Below are 16,436 nucleotides of genomic sequence, written 5' to 3' on the forward strand. Positions count from 1 at the left end.
GAGTGTCCAGAAAAAAAGCCATTACTTATTTAAAGAAAAAATAAACAAACATGTTTGGTGTTCACCAAAAGGCATGTGGGAGACTCCCCAAACATATGGAAGAAGGTACTCTGGTCAAATGAGACTAAAATGGAGCTTTTTGGCCATCAAGGAAAACGCTATGTCTGGCGCAAACCCAACACCTCTCATCACCCTGAGAACATCATCCCCACAGTGAAGCATGGTGGTGGAAGCATCATGCTGTGGGATGTTTTTTTTCCGTCAGGGTCTGGGAAAATGGTCAGAATGGACGGAATGATGGATGGCGCTAAATACAGGGAAATTCTTGAGGGAAACCTGTTTCAGTCTTCCAGAGATTTGAGACTGGGAAGGAGGTACACCTTCCAGCAGGACAATGACCCTAAGCATACTGCTAAAGCAACACTCGAGTGGTTTAAGGGGAAACATTTCAATGTCTTGGAGTGGCCTAGTCAAAGCCCAGACCTCAGAGGAACCCATCCAACTTGAAGGATAAATAAATACAAATTTGATCTTAACTGACTTTCCTTGTTAAATAAAGGTAAAAATATATTTTTTAAAGGAGCTGGAGCAGTTTTCCCTTGTAGAATGGGCAAAAATCCCAGTGGCTAGATGTGCCAAGATTATAGAAACATACCCCAAGAGACTTGCAGCTCTAATTGCTGCCAAAGGTGTCTCTACAAAGTATTGAATTTGGGGGAGTGAATAGTTATGCACACTCAAGTTTTCATTTCTTGTTGGTTTCACCCCAAATAATATTTTGCATCTGGAAAGTGGTAGGCATGTTGTGTAAATCAAATTATACAAACCCCCTAAAAATGTATTTTAATTCCAGGTTGTAAGGCAACGAAATAGAAAAAATGCCAAGGGTTGTGAATACATTCGCAAGCCTCTGTAACTGGATATATGACATGTATTTTTTCCCCTGCCCCTGTTCCGAGACATGTGCATGATAATGGCCCATTCTAATTCCAAACTAATTTCACTCATATATTATTTAGTATGTGTAAAGACAATATTAAATCAAGAATAGTCTGATGGGTGATAATATTAGCCTATCACTTGTGAATGATACCTATATTATCACTTGTGAATGATACCTATATTATCACTTGTGAATGATACCTATATTATCACTTGTGAATGATATAATATATCATTTCTGCAGTAAGGCAAGAAACAGCACGTGCCTTTCGTTACGACTTTTTCAAATCATAGCCGCACACCTCATGTAGCCTAGCCCATAGGCCTATTTGTTTTGATAAAGTTTATCAATTAATTTGGTTGACAATCACCTGCTGACAACATTTCATGAATATAACTGTCTTCCAGGGAGAGGATATCAGCAACGGTGCACTGCCTGAAGGGAAAGATGCCATGTCCATCTTTAGCTCTGCCCCCAAAGCTGGTAAGGATTTGAATGTTGACAACGCATGTATTATGAGGTGTGTTCTTTGCGCTGTGTTTGATTGTCTTGTTTGTGTGTTTCTAGATGATGACTCACCGCAGGACGATGAGGCAGCCAAAGCCCAAAACCCTCCTCTAACCAGGGAGACTGATCTGGTGGTCCTCATCTCAGACCTGGAGAACATTTTCGACGAGGATGAGGAGGAACTTGGGGTGAGAAACATTTGAACAATTACTGGATGTCTAAAATCTGTTTCATTTTCATTCCCTCGTTCAACAAAGCGCTATACACTCATCATAATAATAAATAATATACTTTACTGTGCATGCCATTTAGCAGACACTTTTATCCAAGGAGACTTAGATATGTGTTGTATAATAATTTGTAGACTGCTTGCCCCAATCAGCACACAGCCAGGGTCCTGGTATCAGGAGGTGAAGACCGAAGGGATGGGAGGGTGGCTGTGCCCTATCCTTCAAGTGAGTCTATCTTTACATGTACACATGTTCAGCAGTTTGTTTGTTATCTTATGCATGTTATCTTAGCTTAGTTTAGCATGATTCTGAGACCTGGGAATAATAATATTCTTCTCCTTCTCTCATATCTTCTCTGCCTGTTTCTGTCTGTTTTATCTCTCGTTGTCCATTGCCGTCTCTCCCTCTCTCTCTCTCTCTCCTCCCCCCATCCCTCCCCCTCCCCCCCCCTCTCTCTCTCCTCCCCTCATCTCCTCCCCCCGTCTCTCTCTCTCTCTCTCTCTCCTCCCCTCATCTCCTCCCCCGTCCCTCCCTCTCTCACTCCCTCTCTCTCTCTCCTCCTCTCTCTCTCTCTCTCTCGCTCTCTCCTCCCCTCATCTCCTCCCCCGTCCCTCCCTCTCTCTCTCTCCTCCCCTCATCTCCTCCCCGTCCCTCTCTCTCTCTCTCTCTCGCTCCTCCCCCCGTCCCTCCCTCCCTCTCTCTCTCTCTCCTCCCCAAATCTACTCCCCCATCCCTCCCTCTCTCTCTCTCTCCTCCCCCGTCCCTCCCTCTCTCTCTCTCCTTCCCCGTCCCTCCCTCCCTCTCTCTCTCTCCTCCCCTCATCTCCTCCCCCGTCCCTCCCCCTCTCTCTCTCCTCCCCTCATCTCCTCCCCGTCCCTCCCTCTCTCTCTCTCTCTCTCTCTCTCTCTCTCTCCTTCCCTCGTCCCTCCCTCCCTCTCTCTCTCTCCTCCCTAAATCTACTCCCCCATCCCTCCCTCTCTCTCTCTCTCCTCCCCCGTCCCTCCCTCTCTCTCTCTCCTTCCCCGTCCCTCCCTCCCTCTTTCTCTCTCCTCCCCAAATCTACTCCCCCATCCCTCCCTCTCTCTCTCTCTCTCTCCTCCCCTCATCTCCTCCCCCATCCCTCTCTCCCTCTCTCTCTCTCTTATTCTCTCTCCTCCCCTCATCTCCTCCCCCCATCCCTCTCTCCATTCAGCAGTAGCAGACCTCCAGCGGATGTTCCCCACACCCCCTTCCCTGGAGCAGCACCCGGCCTTCTCCCCCATCATGACATACCGTGACACCCCCAGCCAAGAGCCACCAGCCCCCTCGGGGGGCTCTGACCACCCCCTGGGCCCCCTGTCCTCCACCCAGCTCCAGGAGTACCGGATGGAGGTGGAGGAAGGCATGGCCAGTCCTAAACATGAGGACATTACGGTGAGGCACCACAGAAGCAATGGGAATGGAAATGATTAAGTCTGTAGTATGTGACATCATTGATATATTCAAATTGGTTAATATGGTTAGTGGTCGTCAGTGTTTAGAATTTACCAAGCTACCAATTACTTCACACTGGAAGAAGTTAAACTACACTAAAGCTACCCTAAAGTTACTCTGAAAAAGTAGTTCACTACATCCAAACCACTTTGTGAAAAGTATGTTTATGTGAAAAATATGTAACTCTGTAATGTCATTGACTACAAATTGCAAGACAGATCACTTAGGGGTCATATGTTAACAGAATGTGTAATTTAGCCTATTAAACTCTAAATCTACATATGTTTCAAGTGAGAATTAGTCAGGTCTGACACCAAAAAAGAAAGGAAATGATTGCCTACTTCCCCCATTTTCTTTTTCTTTTTGAAGAAAAAGTCATGTGTAGTTCCAGTAGTAAGCTACAGTGTTAAATGCCAACTGTAATTCAACTACCACCAGGCTACAGCTACAGTTACATTACTAGTTGAACTAGATGTAGTTCACTACTCCCCAACACTGGTGGTCGTATGAAGAATGTTATAATAGTGAAAATGCTTCAAATAAAGTAGCTACAGGGCACTGTGCAGCCTACCAGTGTTAATGTAAACTTTAGCGTCTCATTTGATCTTGACTGATGTTGCTGTAGCATGTTTATACCTGCTGGCCTGCTAGAGGACTCACTGGTATGTGGAACCAAATACCTGAACTGCTCCTCACCATACAGCCTGTTTCAACTTGTGCCGTTGTTAAGTGCTTAATTGTCTCTCTGTGACACATTGTGATACTGTGGGAACACATTTACAATGAGCTCTCCTTCCCCATCCCCCTCTGCAGGACTTCTCATTTGTGTACCGTGTTCCGTCTGTCCAGCCACAGATGGGCTGCTCCATGTTTGCGCCGCTGCGGACCCTCCCCAGTCAGTGTCTGCCCCCCATCAAGGTGCCTGACCAGTGTTACTACCGGCCCTCCTGGGCCCTGCTGCCCAAGATGGAGCACTACTCCTCCCTGCCGCCCTCCTTCATCAGAGATGGATATGTGTAAGTACTGTACCAGGGTTGGTTCTATTACAGCTGGATGGATGTTCATAAAATGTACCTTAAACATTACCACGTTGAGTTTACTGTGTGTGTGTGTCCTCCAGCAACGTCCCCAGTGTTGGGGACCAGGAGTATGCCCAGATGAGTGCCAGTGCCCTATCCATAGGCACCACCGGTGGCATCCTCCCCTCTCCCTCCCCTGCCACCCCCCGCTTCTCCGTCCCCACCCCTCGTACCCCGCGCACCCCAAAGGGCGTTGGCACGGCCAGCGGGCAGGGCTCTGTGAAGCAGGAGGGCACCGGGACAGAGCTGAGCTCCCCTGCCTCCACGCCCTCCACCAGCCTTCCTATGAGCTCCCTGACTGAGCCCCAAGCGTCCTGCCCCGCCCTGCCCGAGGCCCACAGCCTGTACGCCGCCCTGCTCCTCTCTGACTCAGTCCTCAACGTCTTCAAAGATCGCAACTTTGACAGCTGCTGCATCTGCGCCTGCAACATGAACGTGAAGGGCGCCGACGTGGGCGTGTACATCCCCGACTCCACTCTCGAGGACCAGTACCGCTGCATGTGCGGCTTCAGCGCCATCGTCAACCGCCGGCTGGCCCATGGCACGGGCCTCTTCCTGGAGGACGAGCTGGACATCTTCGGGAGGGGCTCGGAGGTGGGCCTGGCAGCCGAGAGGAGGCTGGCGCTGTGCCGCAGAGACCCACCCATGGGAGACCCCCGGGCCAAGCGCCCCCAGGACTCCTCCCCCGCCCCTTCCTCTGTCATGGAGCTCCTCCAGGAGCAGTGCTCCCAGCCCATCTCCTCCCTGGCCTCCCTACACCTCCCTCCTGCCTGCTCCTGCCACGGCCGCCAGGGGGCACTGCTCCAGAGCTGGATGGCTGACAAGCAGTGGGCGGATGGCAGTGATGCGTGTGTGGAGTGTTACAACGCGCTGGTTCAGGGGCAGCAGTATGTGGATAACCCCGCCGGGGGGAAAGTAGATCCGGCTGTTGTGAGGAGCAGCGCTCTACACTCCTGGCCTCACACCAACGGTAAGGAGGAGGGATCCGGCTGGGATGATAGAAGGATGCCAAGGGGTGATAGTAATTGGAGGATGACAGTAGGGATGACAGTGGTGATAGAACTGATAGTGGCTGTCTATCTGCGGTGAACTGATTACAGTTATAAATACACTATCTATACAAAAGTTTACTGACACCTTTTTAATTAGTGGATTTGGCTATTTCAGCCACACCCATTGCTGACAGGTGTATAAAATAGACCACACATCCATGCAATCTCCATAGACAAATATTGGCAGTAGAATGGCCTTAATGAAGAGCTTAGTGACTTGCAAAGTGGCTTTCAATGTGGCCACGTCATAGGATGCCACCTTTCCAACAATTCAGTTTGTGAAATTTCTGACCAGTAGAGCTGCCCCGGTCAACTGTAAGTGCTGTTATTGTTAAGTGGAAACGTCTAGGAGCAACAACGGCTCAGCCGTGAAGTGGTAGGCCACACAAGCTCACAGAACGGGCGTATTACGTAAAAATTGTCTGTCCTCGGTTGCAACACTCATTACCGAGTTCCAAACTGCCTCTGGAAGCAGCGTCAGCAGAACTGAACTATTCATCGGGAGCTTCATGAATTGGGTTTCCATGGCCGAGCAGCTGCACACAAGCCTAAGATTACAATGTGCAATGCCAAGCATCGGCTGGAGTGGTGTAAAGCTTGCTGCCATTGGACTCAGGAGCAGTGGAAACGCGTTCTCTAGGCTGATGAATCATGCTTTACTATCTGTCAGTCTGAAGGACGAATCTGGGTTTGGCAGATGCCAGGAGAATGCTACTTGCCCAAATGCATAGTGCCAACTGTAAAGTTTGGTGGAGGAGGAATAATGTTTTTCGTGGTTCCGGCTAGGCCCCTTAGTTCCAGTGAAGGGAAATCTTAATGCTACAACATACAATGACATTCTAGACAATTATGTGCTTATAACTTTGTGGCAACAGTTTGTGGAAGGCCCTTTCCTGTTTCAGTATGACAATGCCCCCGTGCGCAAAGCGATATCCATACAGAACTGTTTTGTCAATATCGGTGGGGAAGAATTTGACTGGTCTGCACAGAGCCCTGACCTCAACCCCATTTGGGATGAATTGGATCGCCGACTGTGAGCCAGGCCTAATCACCCAACATCAGTTCCCGACCTCACTAATGCTCCTGTGGCAGTCCCCGCAGCGTTGTTTCAAAATCTAGTGGAAAGCCTTCCCAGAAAAGTGGAGGCTGTTAAGGCAGCAAAGGGCGTAGCAAGCAACTCCATATTAATGGCCAGGATTTTTGAACGAGATGTTAGATGAGCCACATACTTTTGGTCGTTTATTGTTTCTTAGAATGGAAAATTAAAAAAGATCAAACCAAAGTTTAAATCCATGTTAGATACAGACTTATTTATTTATTTTTTATTTAACTAGGCAAGGCAGTTAAGAACAAATGCTTATTTTCAATGATGGCCTAGGAACAGTGGGTTAACTGCCTGTTCAGGGGCAGAATGACAGATTTGTACCTAGTCAGCTCAGGGGTTTGAACTTGCAACCTTCCGGTTACTAGTCCAACGCTCTAACCACTAGGCTACCCTGCCGCCCCAATGTGACGTTCAATGTGTATGATGCCTAATGTTCATTTATGTCATGTATGTATTTCTGTGTGTGTGTGTTTGTTCTCGTGTGTGTGTTCTCGTGTGTGTGTGTGTCCTTGTCTCTCCCTAGTGTTGGACATCAGTATTCTGTCGTCCCAGGACGTGGTGCGTATGCTGCTGTCCCTGCAGCCCTTCCTCCAGGACGCCATCCAGAAGAAACGAACGGGCCGGACCTGGGAGAACATCCAGCATGTCCAGGGTCCACTCACATGGCAACAGTTCCACAAGATGGCCGGCCGGGGATCCTACGGTAAGCCACCAGGGACACTCTTTATTGACGTATCTACAGTAGATATTTGAAATGTACTGATAGATTTCCCATTAACTGTTTGTGACTTCACTTTTGTGTAAATTATATTTGATGTCAACATTTCAGGTAGGCCGCCTAAATATTGCTGTACAAAGGGTAACTGGCGAAATGTAATCGAACATGACAATCACCTGACCTCTTTCAGTCCAATCCAGCCTTCCATAAATCTTCTCATCTTTCTTCTCACCAGGGTCAGAGGAGTCGCCCGAGCCCCTTCCCATCCCTACCCTGTTGCTGGGCTACTACGATAACTATGACCGTAACTTCCTGGCGCTGTCACCCCTGGCGCTGCCCTTCTGGGAGAAGCTGCTGTTGGAACCATATGGGGGACAGAGGGACGTGGCCTTCCTGGTGCTCTGCCCCAACTCTGAAACCCTGCTGGCCGGGGCACAGGCCTTCTTCCAGGAGCTCAGCGCTGTCTACGAGGTAAGTCCTATTATACTACTATATCCCAAACCTCTCCTCTAGCAATTCCTTAGTTGTTGATTCCTTCAGAATATACAATTACCAATTAGATGTCTCCACCTCCTGTGAATGTTTGAAGACACTGGGTGGGATACTGTGTATGTGCTCTATAGCCCTTGACCCCTACTTTTTGTCATTTTCAGACGTGTCGGTTGGGGAAACACAGACCACTGGCAAAGGTCTCCAGAGATGGGCTGGTGCGTGTGGGGGCAGAGACAGAAACTGAGACCGATAAGGAGAAACAGAAGGAGAGGCATGAGGAGGAGAAGATAGACCAGTGGTTCACAGGGCCCTGGGCTGGACAGCAACACAGCGACAACCTCAGAAAACTCAAACTCTATGCGCGCACCTGCAGGAAGCAGCTAGGTGAAACACTGAACTTTATGATTGAAATTGTCTGAAGTGATGAAGGGACATTGTACCAGTTGAGACATATGAGTACTTTTGGCATTCTCTTAAACCAGCTTCACCTGTGCTTCACCAATGCTTTTCCAACAGTTTCCCACATATGCTGATCACTTGTTGGCTGCTTTTCCTTCACTCTGCGGTCCAACTCATCCCAAACCATCTCAATTGGGGTGAGGTCGGGTGATTGTGGAGGCCAGGTCATCTGATGCATTACTCCATCTCTCTCCTTCTTGGTCAAATAGCCCTTACACAGCCTGGAGGTGTGTTGGGTCATTGTCCTGTTGAAAAAAAAATGATAGTCCCAGTAAGCACAAACCAGATGGGATAGCTTATCGCTGCAGAAGGCTGTGGTAGCCATGCTGTTTAAGTGTGCCTTGAATTCTAAATAAATCACTGACAATGTCACCAGCAAAGCACCCCAACACCATCACACCTCCTCCTCCATGCTTCACGGTGGGAACCACACATACAGAGATCATCCGTTCACCTACTCTGTCTCACAAAGACACAGCGGTTACAACCAAAAATCTCACATTTGGACTCATCAGACCAAAGGACAGATTTCCACCAGTCTAATGTCCATTGCTTGTGTTTCTTGGCCTAAGCAAGTCTCTTCTTATTATTGGTGTCCTTTAGTAGTGGTTTCTTTGCAACAATTCGACTACGAAGGCCTGATTCTTGCAGTCTCCTCTGAACAGTTGATTTTGAGATGTGCCTGTTACTTGAACTCTGTGAAGCATTTATTTTTAACAAGACACACCTGTTAATTGAAATGCATTCCGGGTGACTACCTCATGAAGCTGGTTGAGAGAATGCCAAGAGTGTGCAAAGTTGTCATCAAGGCAAAGGGTGGCTACTTTGAAGAATCTTTGTTTAACACTTTTTTGGTTACTACATGATTCCATATGTGTTATTTCATAGATTTGATGTCTTCACTATTATTCTACAATGTATAAAATAGTTCAAATAAAGAAAAACCCTGGAATGAGTAGGTGTGTCCAAACTTTTGACTGGTACTGTATGTATATACACTAACCATTGCCGCAGGAAGTAGGGGTGCTGAGAGTGCTGCAACACCCCCACCCCTAAACACTAACTACTCCATTAATTTCAACTCTAAATCTTCCTCTATGTTTTCCTTCATCCAGGTCCACAGTTGTCTGCCCTGTCTTTGGACAGCAGTCTGTTGTTACCCCCCAAGCCTCAGCCTCCTCCAGCCCCTACGCCCTCCTCAGCCCAGCCTGCCCCCTCCTCCAGTCAGCCCCCCTATGGTCCTGGGGCCCCTGCTGAGGGAGAGGCAACAGCCCCCCCAGTGGCCCTCAGCTCAGAAAGCACCCCAACCCCCACAGCAGCAGCAGCCTCGGGCCAGCCAGGTCCAGCAGAGAGCACCCAAGGAGGGTCCACTGAGGTCAAGAATACCCCCAATGCCCCACCACCACCACCTAGCCAGCCAGAGACCCCTGAGAGGTGAGGACCCAGGGCATCTATGCTGCTCTATTACTATTGTATTACTATATTATTATTCAGTTTTCTATGTTATCATGATATATGTCTCCGCCCCCTGTCCCAGTGTGGCGGAGCGGGAGCGAATCGGCATCCCCACGCTGGCGGACTCGGCCGATAGCCACGCCCACCCCCCTGCCATCGTGATCTACGTGGTGGACCCCTTCCTGTGCTTGGGCCGAGCGAGGGATGGAGGAGAGGAGGAGGAGGGTGAGGAGGTGGAGGCAGGCAGTGTGTGGTTACTAGGGCTGCTGCGTTGCTACACAGAGATGCTACAGACATTGCCGGAGAGCATGAGACCAGCACTGGTGTTACAGGTAGGATCATATACTGTACTGTACTCCCTCCTACACCACCTATAGCTTTGCTTCTGTATGGTTCAATGTTAATGGCTGTATGGATGAGTGACTGAGACTGTGGGGGAACACCCTAATCCCTACATTGTGCACTAGTTTTGAAAAGAGCCCTCTAGTCAAAAGGAGTGCACTATATATGGAATAGAGTGCCAGAAGACACTGTATGGGTGTCCTACCACGGATCTGCTCATACAAGAGTGCTCATTCATTCTGTATGGGTTGTCCAGGTGGTGCCATGTCAGTACCTGCTCCAGCCAGCCAGTGGTGAGAGCCCTCTGTACCTGCAGCACCTGCGCTCCCTGGCCTTCTCAGCCTACTCCCAGTGCAGACGCATCCTACCCACACAGACACACATCAAGTCTCTGACCGGCTTTGGCCCCGCCTCCACCCTAGAATCTGTGCTCAAGAGCCCAGAGGTAAGGCTTGGACAAACACACATTTAAAGACATGTACACCCATTCAAAGTCACACACAGGCTTCAAACACAATCACTCAGACACATAGGGGCCTACCCTACCTACACATCTCATCTGATTAGTAAATGCTCCAAATGTCTGACAATCCCACTCTCTCCCCCTCCCTCCTCACTCCCCGTCCCGCTCTCTCCCCCTGTCCCCTCCCCAGCACCCCAGCCCTCTACAGGGCTACTCTCCCCCGTACATTCTGGGTCCTACCCGTGCCAAGCAACCGGAGCCAGGGGAGGTGTGGGCAGAGATCCCTCCCAGGTACAACGTGTTGTTTGTGGGCTACTGCCTGTCCCACGACCAGCGCTGGATCCTGGTCTCCTGCACCGACCAACAGGGAGAGCTACTGGAGACCTGCATCATCAACATCGATGTGCCTAACAGGTCAGTTACTCAATCACTCAGGGTCTGGGAGGGTGTGGGATATCTATGAGGTGTTGATGATGCTGTGCTAATGTTAGATAATGTCAAATCCTTTCATCCTGTCGTTCATTAAATTATATCATATAATATCTATTATGTATAGTAGGCTAGGCTATATTATATTGAGTAAAGTAATACACTTTAATGTAGCATTTCAGAACCTTTATATTTATACAGTTCATGATGCTATATAGACATTACCAAACGTTCTTCTTGTCACTCCCTGCTCCTCCTCAGAGCGCGGTGGCCCAAGGTCTCAGCCAGGAAGATGGGACTGCAAAAGTTATGGGACTGGTGTGTCGGCATCATCCAGATGACCTCACTCCCATGGAGGATCGTGATTGGTCGGCTGGGCAGACTAGGACATGGTGAACTGAAAGGTGAGTTCAGCGTAGTGCAGCTAACTCTGTTTCAATATCCCTGGTGTTTGGTGGAAGGTGAGATCTGCTGGAACTATTGTTTCGATATTTTCGGCCTCAGTATTTCAGTTGATCCAGAGGAGATGACAGTAGACTGTAGAACAATTCACTGTATTGATCTGAGTCTCCCTCCCTCCCTCCAGACTGGAGCGTTCTCCTGGGGGAGCACTCTCTCCACTCCATCAGTCGCCAGCTGAAGGAGGCATGTCGTATGTGTGGCATCTCCTCCGCCGACTCCCCCTCCATCCTCAGTGCCTGCCTGGTTGCCATGGAGCCCCAGGGCTCCATCGTGGTGATGCCAGGTTAGCAGCAGCACTGCTGGGCCCATGGATGATGTGTTTAGTGAACCTTCCAGATATAATAGACATATTTAATAGATGTTATAGGAGCTCACTCTGTAAGCCCTGGAGTTGCAGATACAACATGATGTTATGAGCTAAGGGTGAACAGTGTAATAGTGTGTTTAACCCCAATACTGCCACACACTCAGGGAGCACTGCGAGCTGCCACACACTTTGGGAGCACTGCGAGCTGCCACACACTCAGGGAGCACTGCGAGCTGCCACACACTCAGGGAGCACTGCGAGCTGCCACACACTCAGGGAGCACTGCGAGCTGCCACACACTCAGGGAGCACTGCGAGCTGCCACACACTCAGGGAGCACTGCGAGCTGCCACACACTCAGGGAGCACTGCGAGCTGCCACACACTCAGGGAGCACTGCGAGCTGCCACACACTCAGGGAGCACTGCGAGCTGCCACACTCACTTCACAGCTCACAGTAATGCAGGCATAATGGCGATTGCAGCATTTTGAGGTAAGGTTAGGCCGAGTGGATTTTACAGTATAGACTGCACTGTAGCACATTGTGCACAGCAATTCAAACTAACACACTCAAAGGATGTCATTGCCAAGCACACACTAAGCTCTATTGAGGTAAATCTTACATGACATACTATTTATAATAAGTTGGTCTGAATTGGTCTGAAGCGGGCTGTTGGAAATGTGCAGTGTTCAGTCCCCATCAGCTTCCCTGGCAACGGAGCGCCGGAGCATTTCCATCATCATGGAGGCCATGTTCATGGGATTTGTTGCATGACAGGGCCCATAGGTTTACTATCATACACATGGCACTTTTGTGTGTGTGTGTGTGTGTGTGTGTGTGTGTGTGTGTGTGTGTGTGTGTGTGTGTGTGTGTGTGCGTGTGCAGACGCAGTGACGATGGGCTCGGTGTTTGGTCGCAGCACAGCCCTCAACCTGCAGACGTCCCAGCTGAACACCCCTCAAGACGCTTCCTGTACCCACATCCTGGTATTCCCCACCTCCGCCACCACACAGCTGGCTGCCAGCTCCTACCCCACAGAGGATAACGCCGGTAAGGGCTCCACATTAGACCTCCATGTTGAATGCAGTGTACAAGTTTATTCAGTACAACCAATATGTTAGCGGCAATAACATTATATCTAAAATCTATACTTGAGCTGGAAGGCTTAATATGGGCAATTAGCATTTTACAGTAACTGTTGCTGGATTTAAGTTGTGTGAAGTTCACAAATATCCCCACCAGAGGGTACAATTCTCTCAGGATTGTTTGGAATAGGCTCAGAGGAATATGTATATGTAACTGACTAGATAGATAACTCTGCTGTGTTTCTGTCTCCAGACGACATGTTCGACCTGCCTTTCCCTGACGAGCTGGAGAATGACATAGGACATGACATTCTCAACCTGCACCCCTCCCCCAACACCTCCCCCGTACCCTCCCCTGGCTCCCCCTCTGGCATGGGGGGAAGCTCACACTTCCAGCATAACAGGGTGAGTTCAGGAACCAGGCTAAGTGACTCAATTCATCTGAACTATCCACTGTTGGTGGCCATATATCCTTCATATTCCCTCTGTCCTCCAGAGTCAGGGAGAGAGGTTTCTGTCCAGGGAGAACCCTCCGGAGGAGCTGAAGCAGCAGCCTCTAGCCCTGGGATACTACGTCTCCACTGCCCAGGCCGACAGCCTGCCTCACTGGTTCTGGGCCTCCTGCCCTCAGGCTCAGAACCAGTGTCCACTCTTTCTCAAGGTAAGGGATCCACGTACTTGTTGATTTTGTGTGTGAGGGTGGGGATGCGTGCGTATGTGTGTGTGTGTGGGGTGGGGGGTGGGATGGGTGTGCGTGTGGGTGAATACTTTTGTGTATGTGTGTGTGTAAGTGTGTGTTCAGACACTTACCCCTGTTTCTCCTCTACAGGCATCTTTACACCACCACATCGCCATTGCCACAGCCCAATCAGATGAACCCAATCAGACAAGCTCAGACAAGACGACCAAGAGGATACCTCACCCTCTGGACTCCAAGACCACCTCTGACGTGCTCAGGTTAGTAGGTTATGCTATATGCCCAGTACCTATGGTTACAAAACTCCATTAACTTTCTCAAAATTAAAACAGGATTTCTGGAAAACCAGAGAATTCTGAAACCCTCCCAGTATCCACTACCCATCCCATCCTACCTTCTACTGTATAACACCCTATCGTCTCCTCTTCTTACTCTGTCATATTGGTTGTTATTGTCACTAACTTGCCCTCTGTGATGAAGTAGTAGAGTATGTGCAGGGATCATTTGAAGGCTATAAAGGTCAACACTTCATTTAGTGTGATGTATGTTCATGTTATGTGCTCTCTAACCCCAAACCCTGGTGCTCATGTCTTGCGTCCTGCTGTAGGTTTGTGTTGGAGCAGTACAACGCCCTCTCGTGGCTGACGTGTAACCCTGCCACCCAGGACCGCCGCTCCTGCCTGCCCGTTCACCTGGCTGTGCTCACACAGATGTACAATGCCGTCCTCAACATGCTCTAGCAATGGGACTTACTAATGGACAGCTGAGGAAACTGAGTTCTGTACAATCCATGGCCTCTGAGGTCATGTGTGCCTGCCTGCCTGCCTGCAATGTCTCTGCTGGGACACCAGAGAGAGCCAGAGGTCTGTTAACAAAATTCAGAACGGACAGATAGGGTGAGACTTATGGACCTCTTTTATACCTAGTATTACCATGTGATCTGTGATCAAATCATGGCTTTAATTCAGTGGATTGATGGCCAAAATGGTGGCAGTAGGACAACAGATTGTGCTGGTCCTTGGTTGGGAAAACAAACGCCTATGTACAGTACAGAGAGACCTTTGAACATGAACAGTATGGTCAGCCATGAGACCAGTCCAGTGCAATTCTTACCTTTAAAAACGGTTATTGTAAGATGCGGTGATGTGCCAACAACCATCTGAAAAGGCACGTACCGTCTGAGAGAGAAGATGGAGATATCCAGCTATGCCCTTTTTATTGTCATAATAGGACATTTCCGTGTTACACTTGTCATTATCAGATCAGACTGTTTTGAAGTCATGGAGGAAACATGTTAAAGGGTGCACTATGTGACCTGTAGTGTGGTCCTGCATGAAGACTTGCACCATCCCCCTTACCAGCCATAACAGGGATACCCTGGGAGATACAGACATCCTCATGTAGGATGGGAGCCTGGGAGTCACCTGCATAGGTGTCCTGTATCTGCCCCACACTCCAACAACCAGGGAACCAACTGACCATAGCAACACAGCAGCTTCCTACCTTCAATAACACTTTTACACGTTTGTAAGGAACTGTGGTTGTGAGTTCATTGGCTCGCGGTTTAGTAATGAAATTCATACCAACAATCATAAAAGGGCGTAGAACACAACAATTTCCTGTGAGGTCAAAGCATTTGATAATGGCACTTTTTCCTTACTTTTGGAAGTTACAATTTTATTGCTGTACATATGAACACACTGAATACTATTTGACAAATAATGAACAGAGGTTCTTGTTTATAGAGTTAAACTGACATTTGTGAAGAATTTAGAATTATTTTTAATATTTAAAATTACATTTTGAAGAAAAAAATGTATCAAGGTCTTTTCCAAATGTAATATCAATCACCTTGGGGTCGGAAATGGAAATTGACGTTTTGAAGCAAATTGTAATAAAAAAAAATTATAACATTTCATATTTATATATAGTATATCATGCATATAAACTCATATATATATATATATATATATATGTGTGTGTGTATATATATATATGTGTATATATCTGTGTATATATATATATATATGTATATGTGTGTGTGTATATACATATATTACTTCTCTAAAACAGCCACATGATGGTGATAGTGGTTTATACATAACTTTCTCTTTGAAGAGGCAAATACAGTATAAATCTTTTATCAAAGAAAATGTATTTTAGTTCTATACTTTTATATTTTTTTCAATGATTGAAATGTCAACTTTTTGCCGTTTTATTTAATGAGTTTAAGTTAAGGAGCTTAATATTGTAGGAAAGATATATTTATGAAGTGTCTCTCTTCTCCTGCTAAATAAACTTGAAATAGGCAATAGATTTCAATGGTATGTATTTGAGCATTACATGAGTGTTGTATATTTAACTAATATGCTTTATATCAGTGGTGGTCCTAAATGATGTCAAGCAAACCATCAGAAAAGCCTATTTCTTGAGCTCCACTCAAACAGCCCTGCTATTTGTACAATTCCTAGCATGTTTGTATATACACTTTTCACCTGGGTTTTTTCTCGAATTTCTCAAAGCTGTACATTTCATGCTGGTTTAATTGACTTTATTTTAAGTGATTCCTATAAAGTATTTTTTGCTGTGGGCTTTTTTAAATATAAATATATACATATGAAGTCTCATTCAAAATACAGCCACGGGTGTATTTGCCAAGAAATGTACATTCAAGTACAAAAGAGGGCAAGTTTGCAAATTTGTGACATCTGCCATCATTTTGAATATGAGACAGATCTATCTTGGGGAAGAGATCTGTGACTTTTACACTCTTTTTTTGTAGTAAATTATTAAAACTCTTGAAAAAAAACTCCCTTTGAGTGTGTGTTCTCTATGCTATCTTGTTCGAAACTGGAGTCTTTAAAATCTTTAATCTTTTGATATCTTTATATGATTATGGACAGTGCCATTCAGATCACTCATTGAATTTGAGACAAGCTGCATGATTAGTCTCAGACATTGATTCCATTGCCATGTTGTGAAAGGGACTACATGTGATGTGGTTGGAATGGTCTGGCGCGTCAATGCTCTGCTATCTGCATTTGTGTAGAGGAGAGGAGAGGGGAGGAGAGGGCCTGTTATCATGTTTCAATGCTTTCCCCTTGTCCTGTCACCACAGAGACCTGTGAATTGGATCAAC

General features: G+C 47.5%; 1 protein-coding gene across 6 annotated transcripts in view; it reads left to right on the forward strand.

The window, feature by feature from the left end:
- Nucleotides 1-16,106, forward strand: part of LOC110523581 (mediator of RNA polymerase II transcription subunit 13-like) — a 103,590-nt gene extending 87,484 nt beyond the window's left edge. For 2 of the 6 annotated variants that reach the window (XM_036977231.2, XM_036977233.2), the window contains exons 12-31: nucleotides 1,351-1,426; nucleotides 1,511-1,638; nucleotides 1,815-1,905; nucleotides 2,873-3,093; nucleotides 3,967-4,169; nucleotides 4,274-5,202; nucleotides 6,913-7,092; nucleotides 7,343-7,578; nucleotides 7,761-7,983; nucleotides 9,174-9,492; nucleotides 9,596-9,845; nucleotides 10,112-10,300; nucleotides 10,509-10,732; nucleotides 11,009-11,151; nucleotides 11,334-11,492; nucleotides 12,401-12,565; nucleotides 12,854-13,005; nucleotides 13,097-13,261; nucleotides 13,430-13,557; nucleotides 13,905-16,106. In XM_036977231.2, the coding sequence (XP_036833126.2) occupies nucleotides 1,351-1,426; nucleotides 1,511-1,638; nucleotides 1,815-1,905; nucleotides 2,873-3,093; nucleotides 3,967-4,169; nucleotides 4,274-5,202; nucleotides 6,913-7,092; nucleotides 7,343-7,578; nucleotides 7,761-7,983; nucleotides 9,174-9,492; nucleotides 9,596-9,845; nucleotides 10,112-10,300; nucleotides 10,509-10,732; nucleotides 11,009-11,151; nucleotides 11,334-11,492; nucleotides 12,401-12,565; nucleotides 12,854-13,005; nucleotides 13,097-13,261; nucleotides 13,430-13,557; nucleotides 13,905-14,037 (4,314 nt within the window). In that variant the 3' untranslated portion in view covers nucleotides 14,038-16,106. The remainder of the gene's footprint in view (nucleotides 1-1,350; nucleotides 1,427-1,510; nucleotides 1,639-1,814; nucleotides 1,906-2,872; nucleotides 3,094-3,966; nucleotides 4,170-4,273; nucleotides 5,203-6,912; nucleotides 7,093-7,342; nucleotides 7,579-7,760; nucleotides 7,984-9,173; nucleotides 9,493-9,595; nucleotides 9,846-10,111; nucleotides 10,301-10,508; nucleotides 10,733-11,008; nucleotides 11,152-11,333; nucleotides 11,493-12,400; nucleotides 12,566-12,853; nucleotides 13,006-13,096; nucleotides 13,262-13,429; nucleotides 13,558-13,904) is intronic. The other 4 variants (XM_036977234.2, XM_090234410.1, XM_036977232.2 and 1 more) reach the window with 3 other exon arrangements.
- The last annotated feature ends 330 nt before the right edge of the window (nucleotides 16,107-16,436 follow it).

This window comes from Oncorhynchus mykiss, chromosome 5 (genome assembly GCF_057628025.1).
Source record: "Oncorhynchus mykiss isolate SJ-2025 chromosome 5, ASM5762802v1, whole genome shotgun sequence".
Taxonomy (NCBI): Eukaryota; Metazoa; Chordata; class Actinopteri; order Salmoniformes; family Salmonidae; genus Oncorhynchus; species Oncorhynchus mykiss.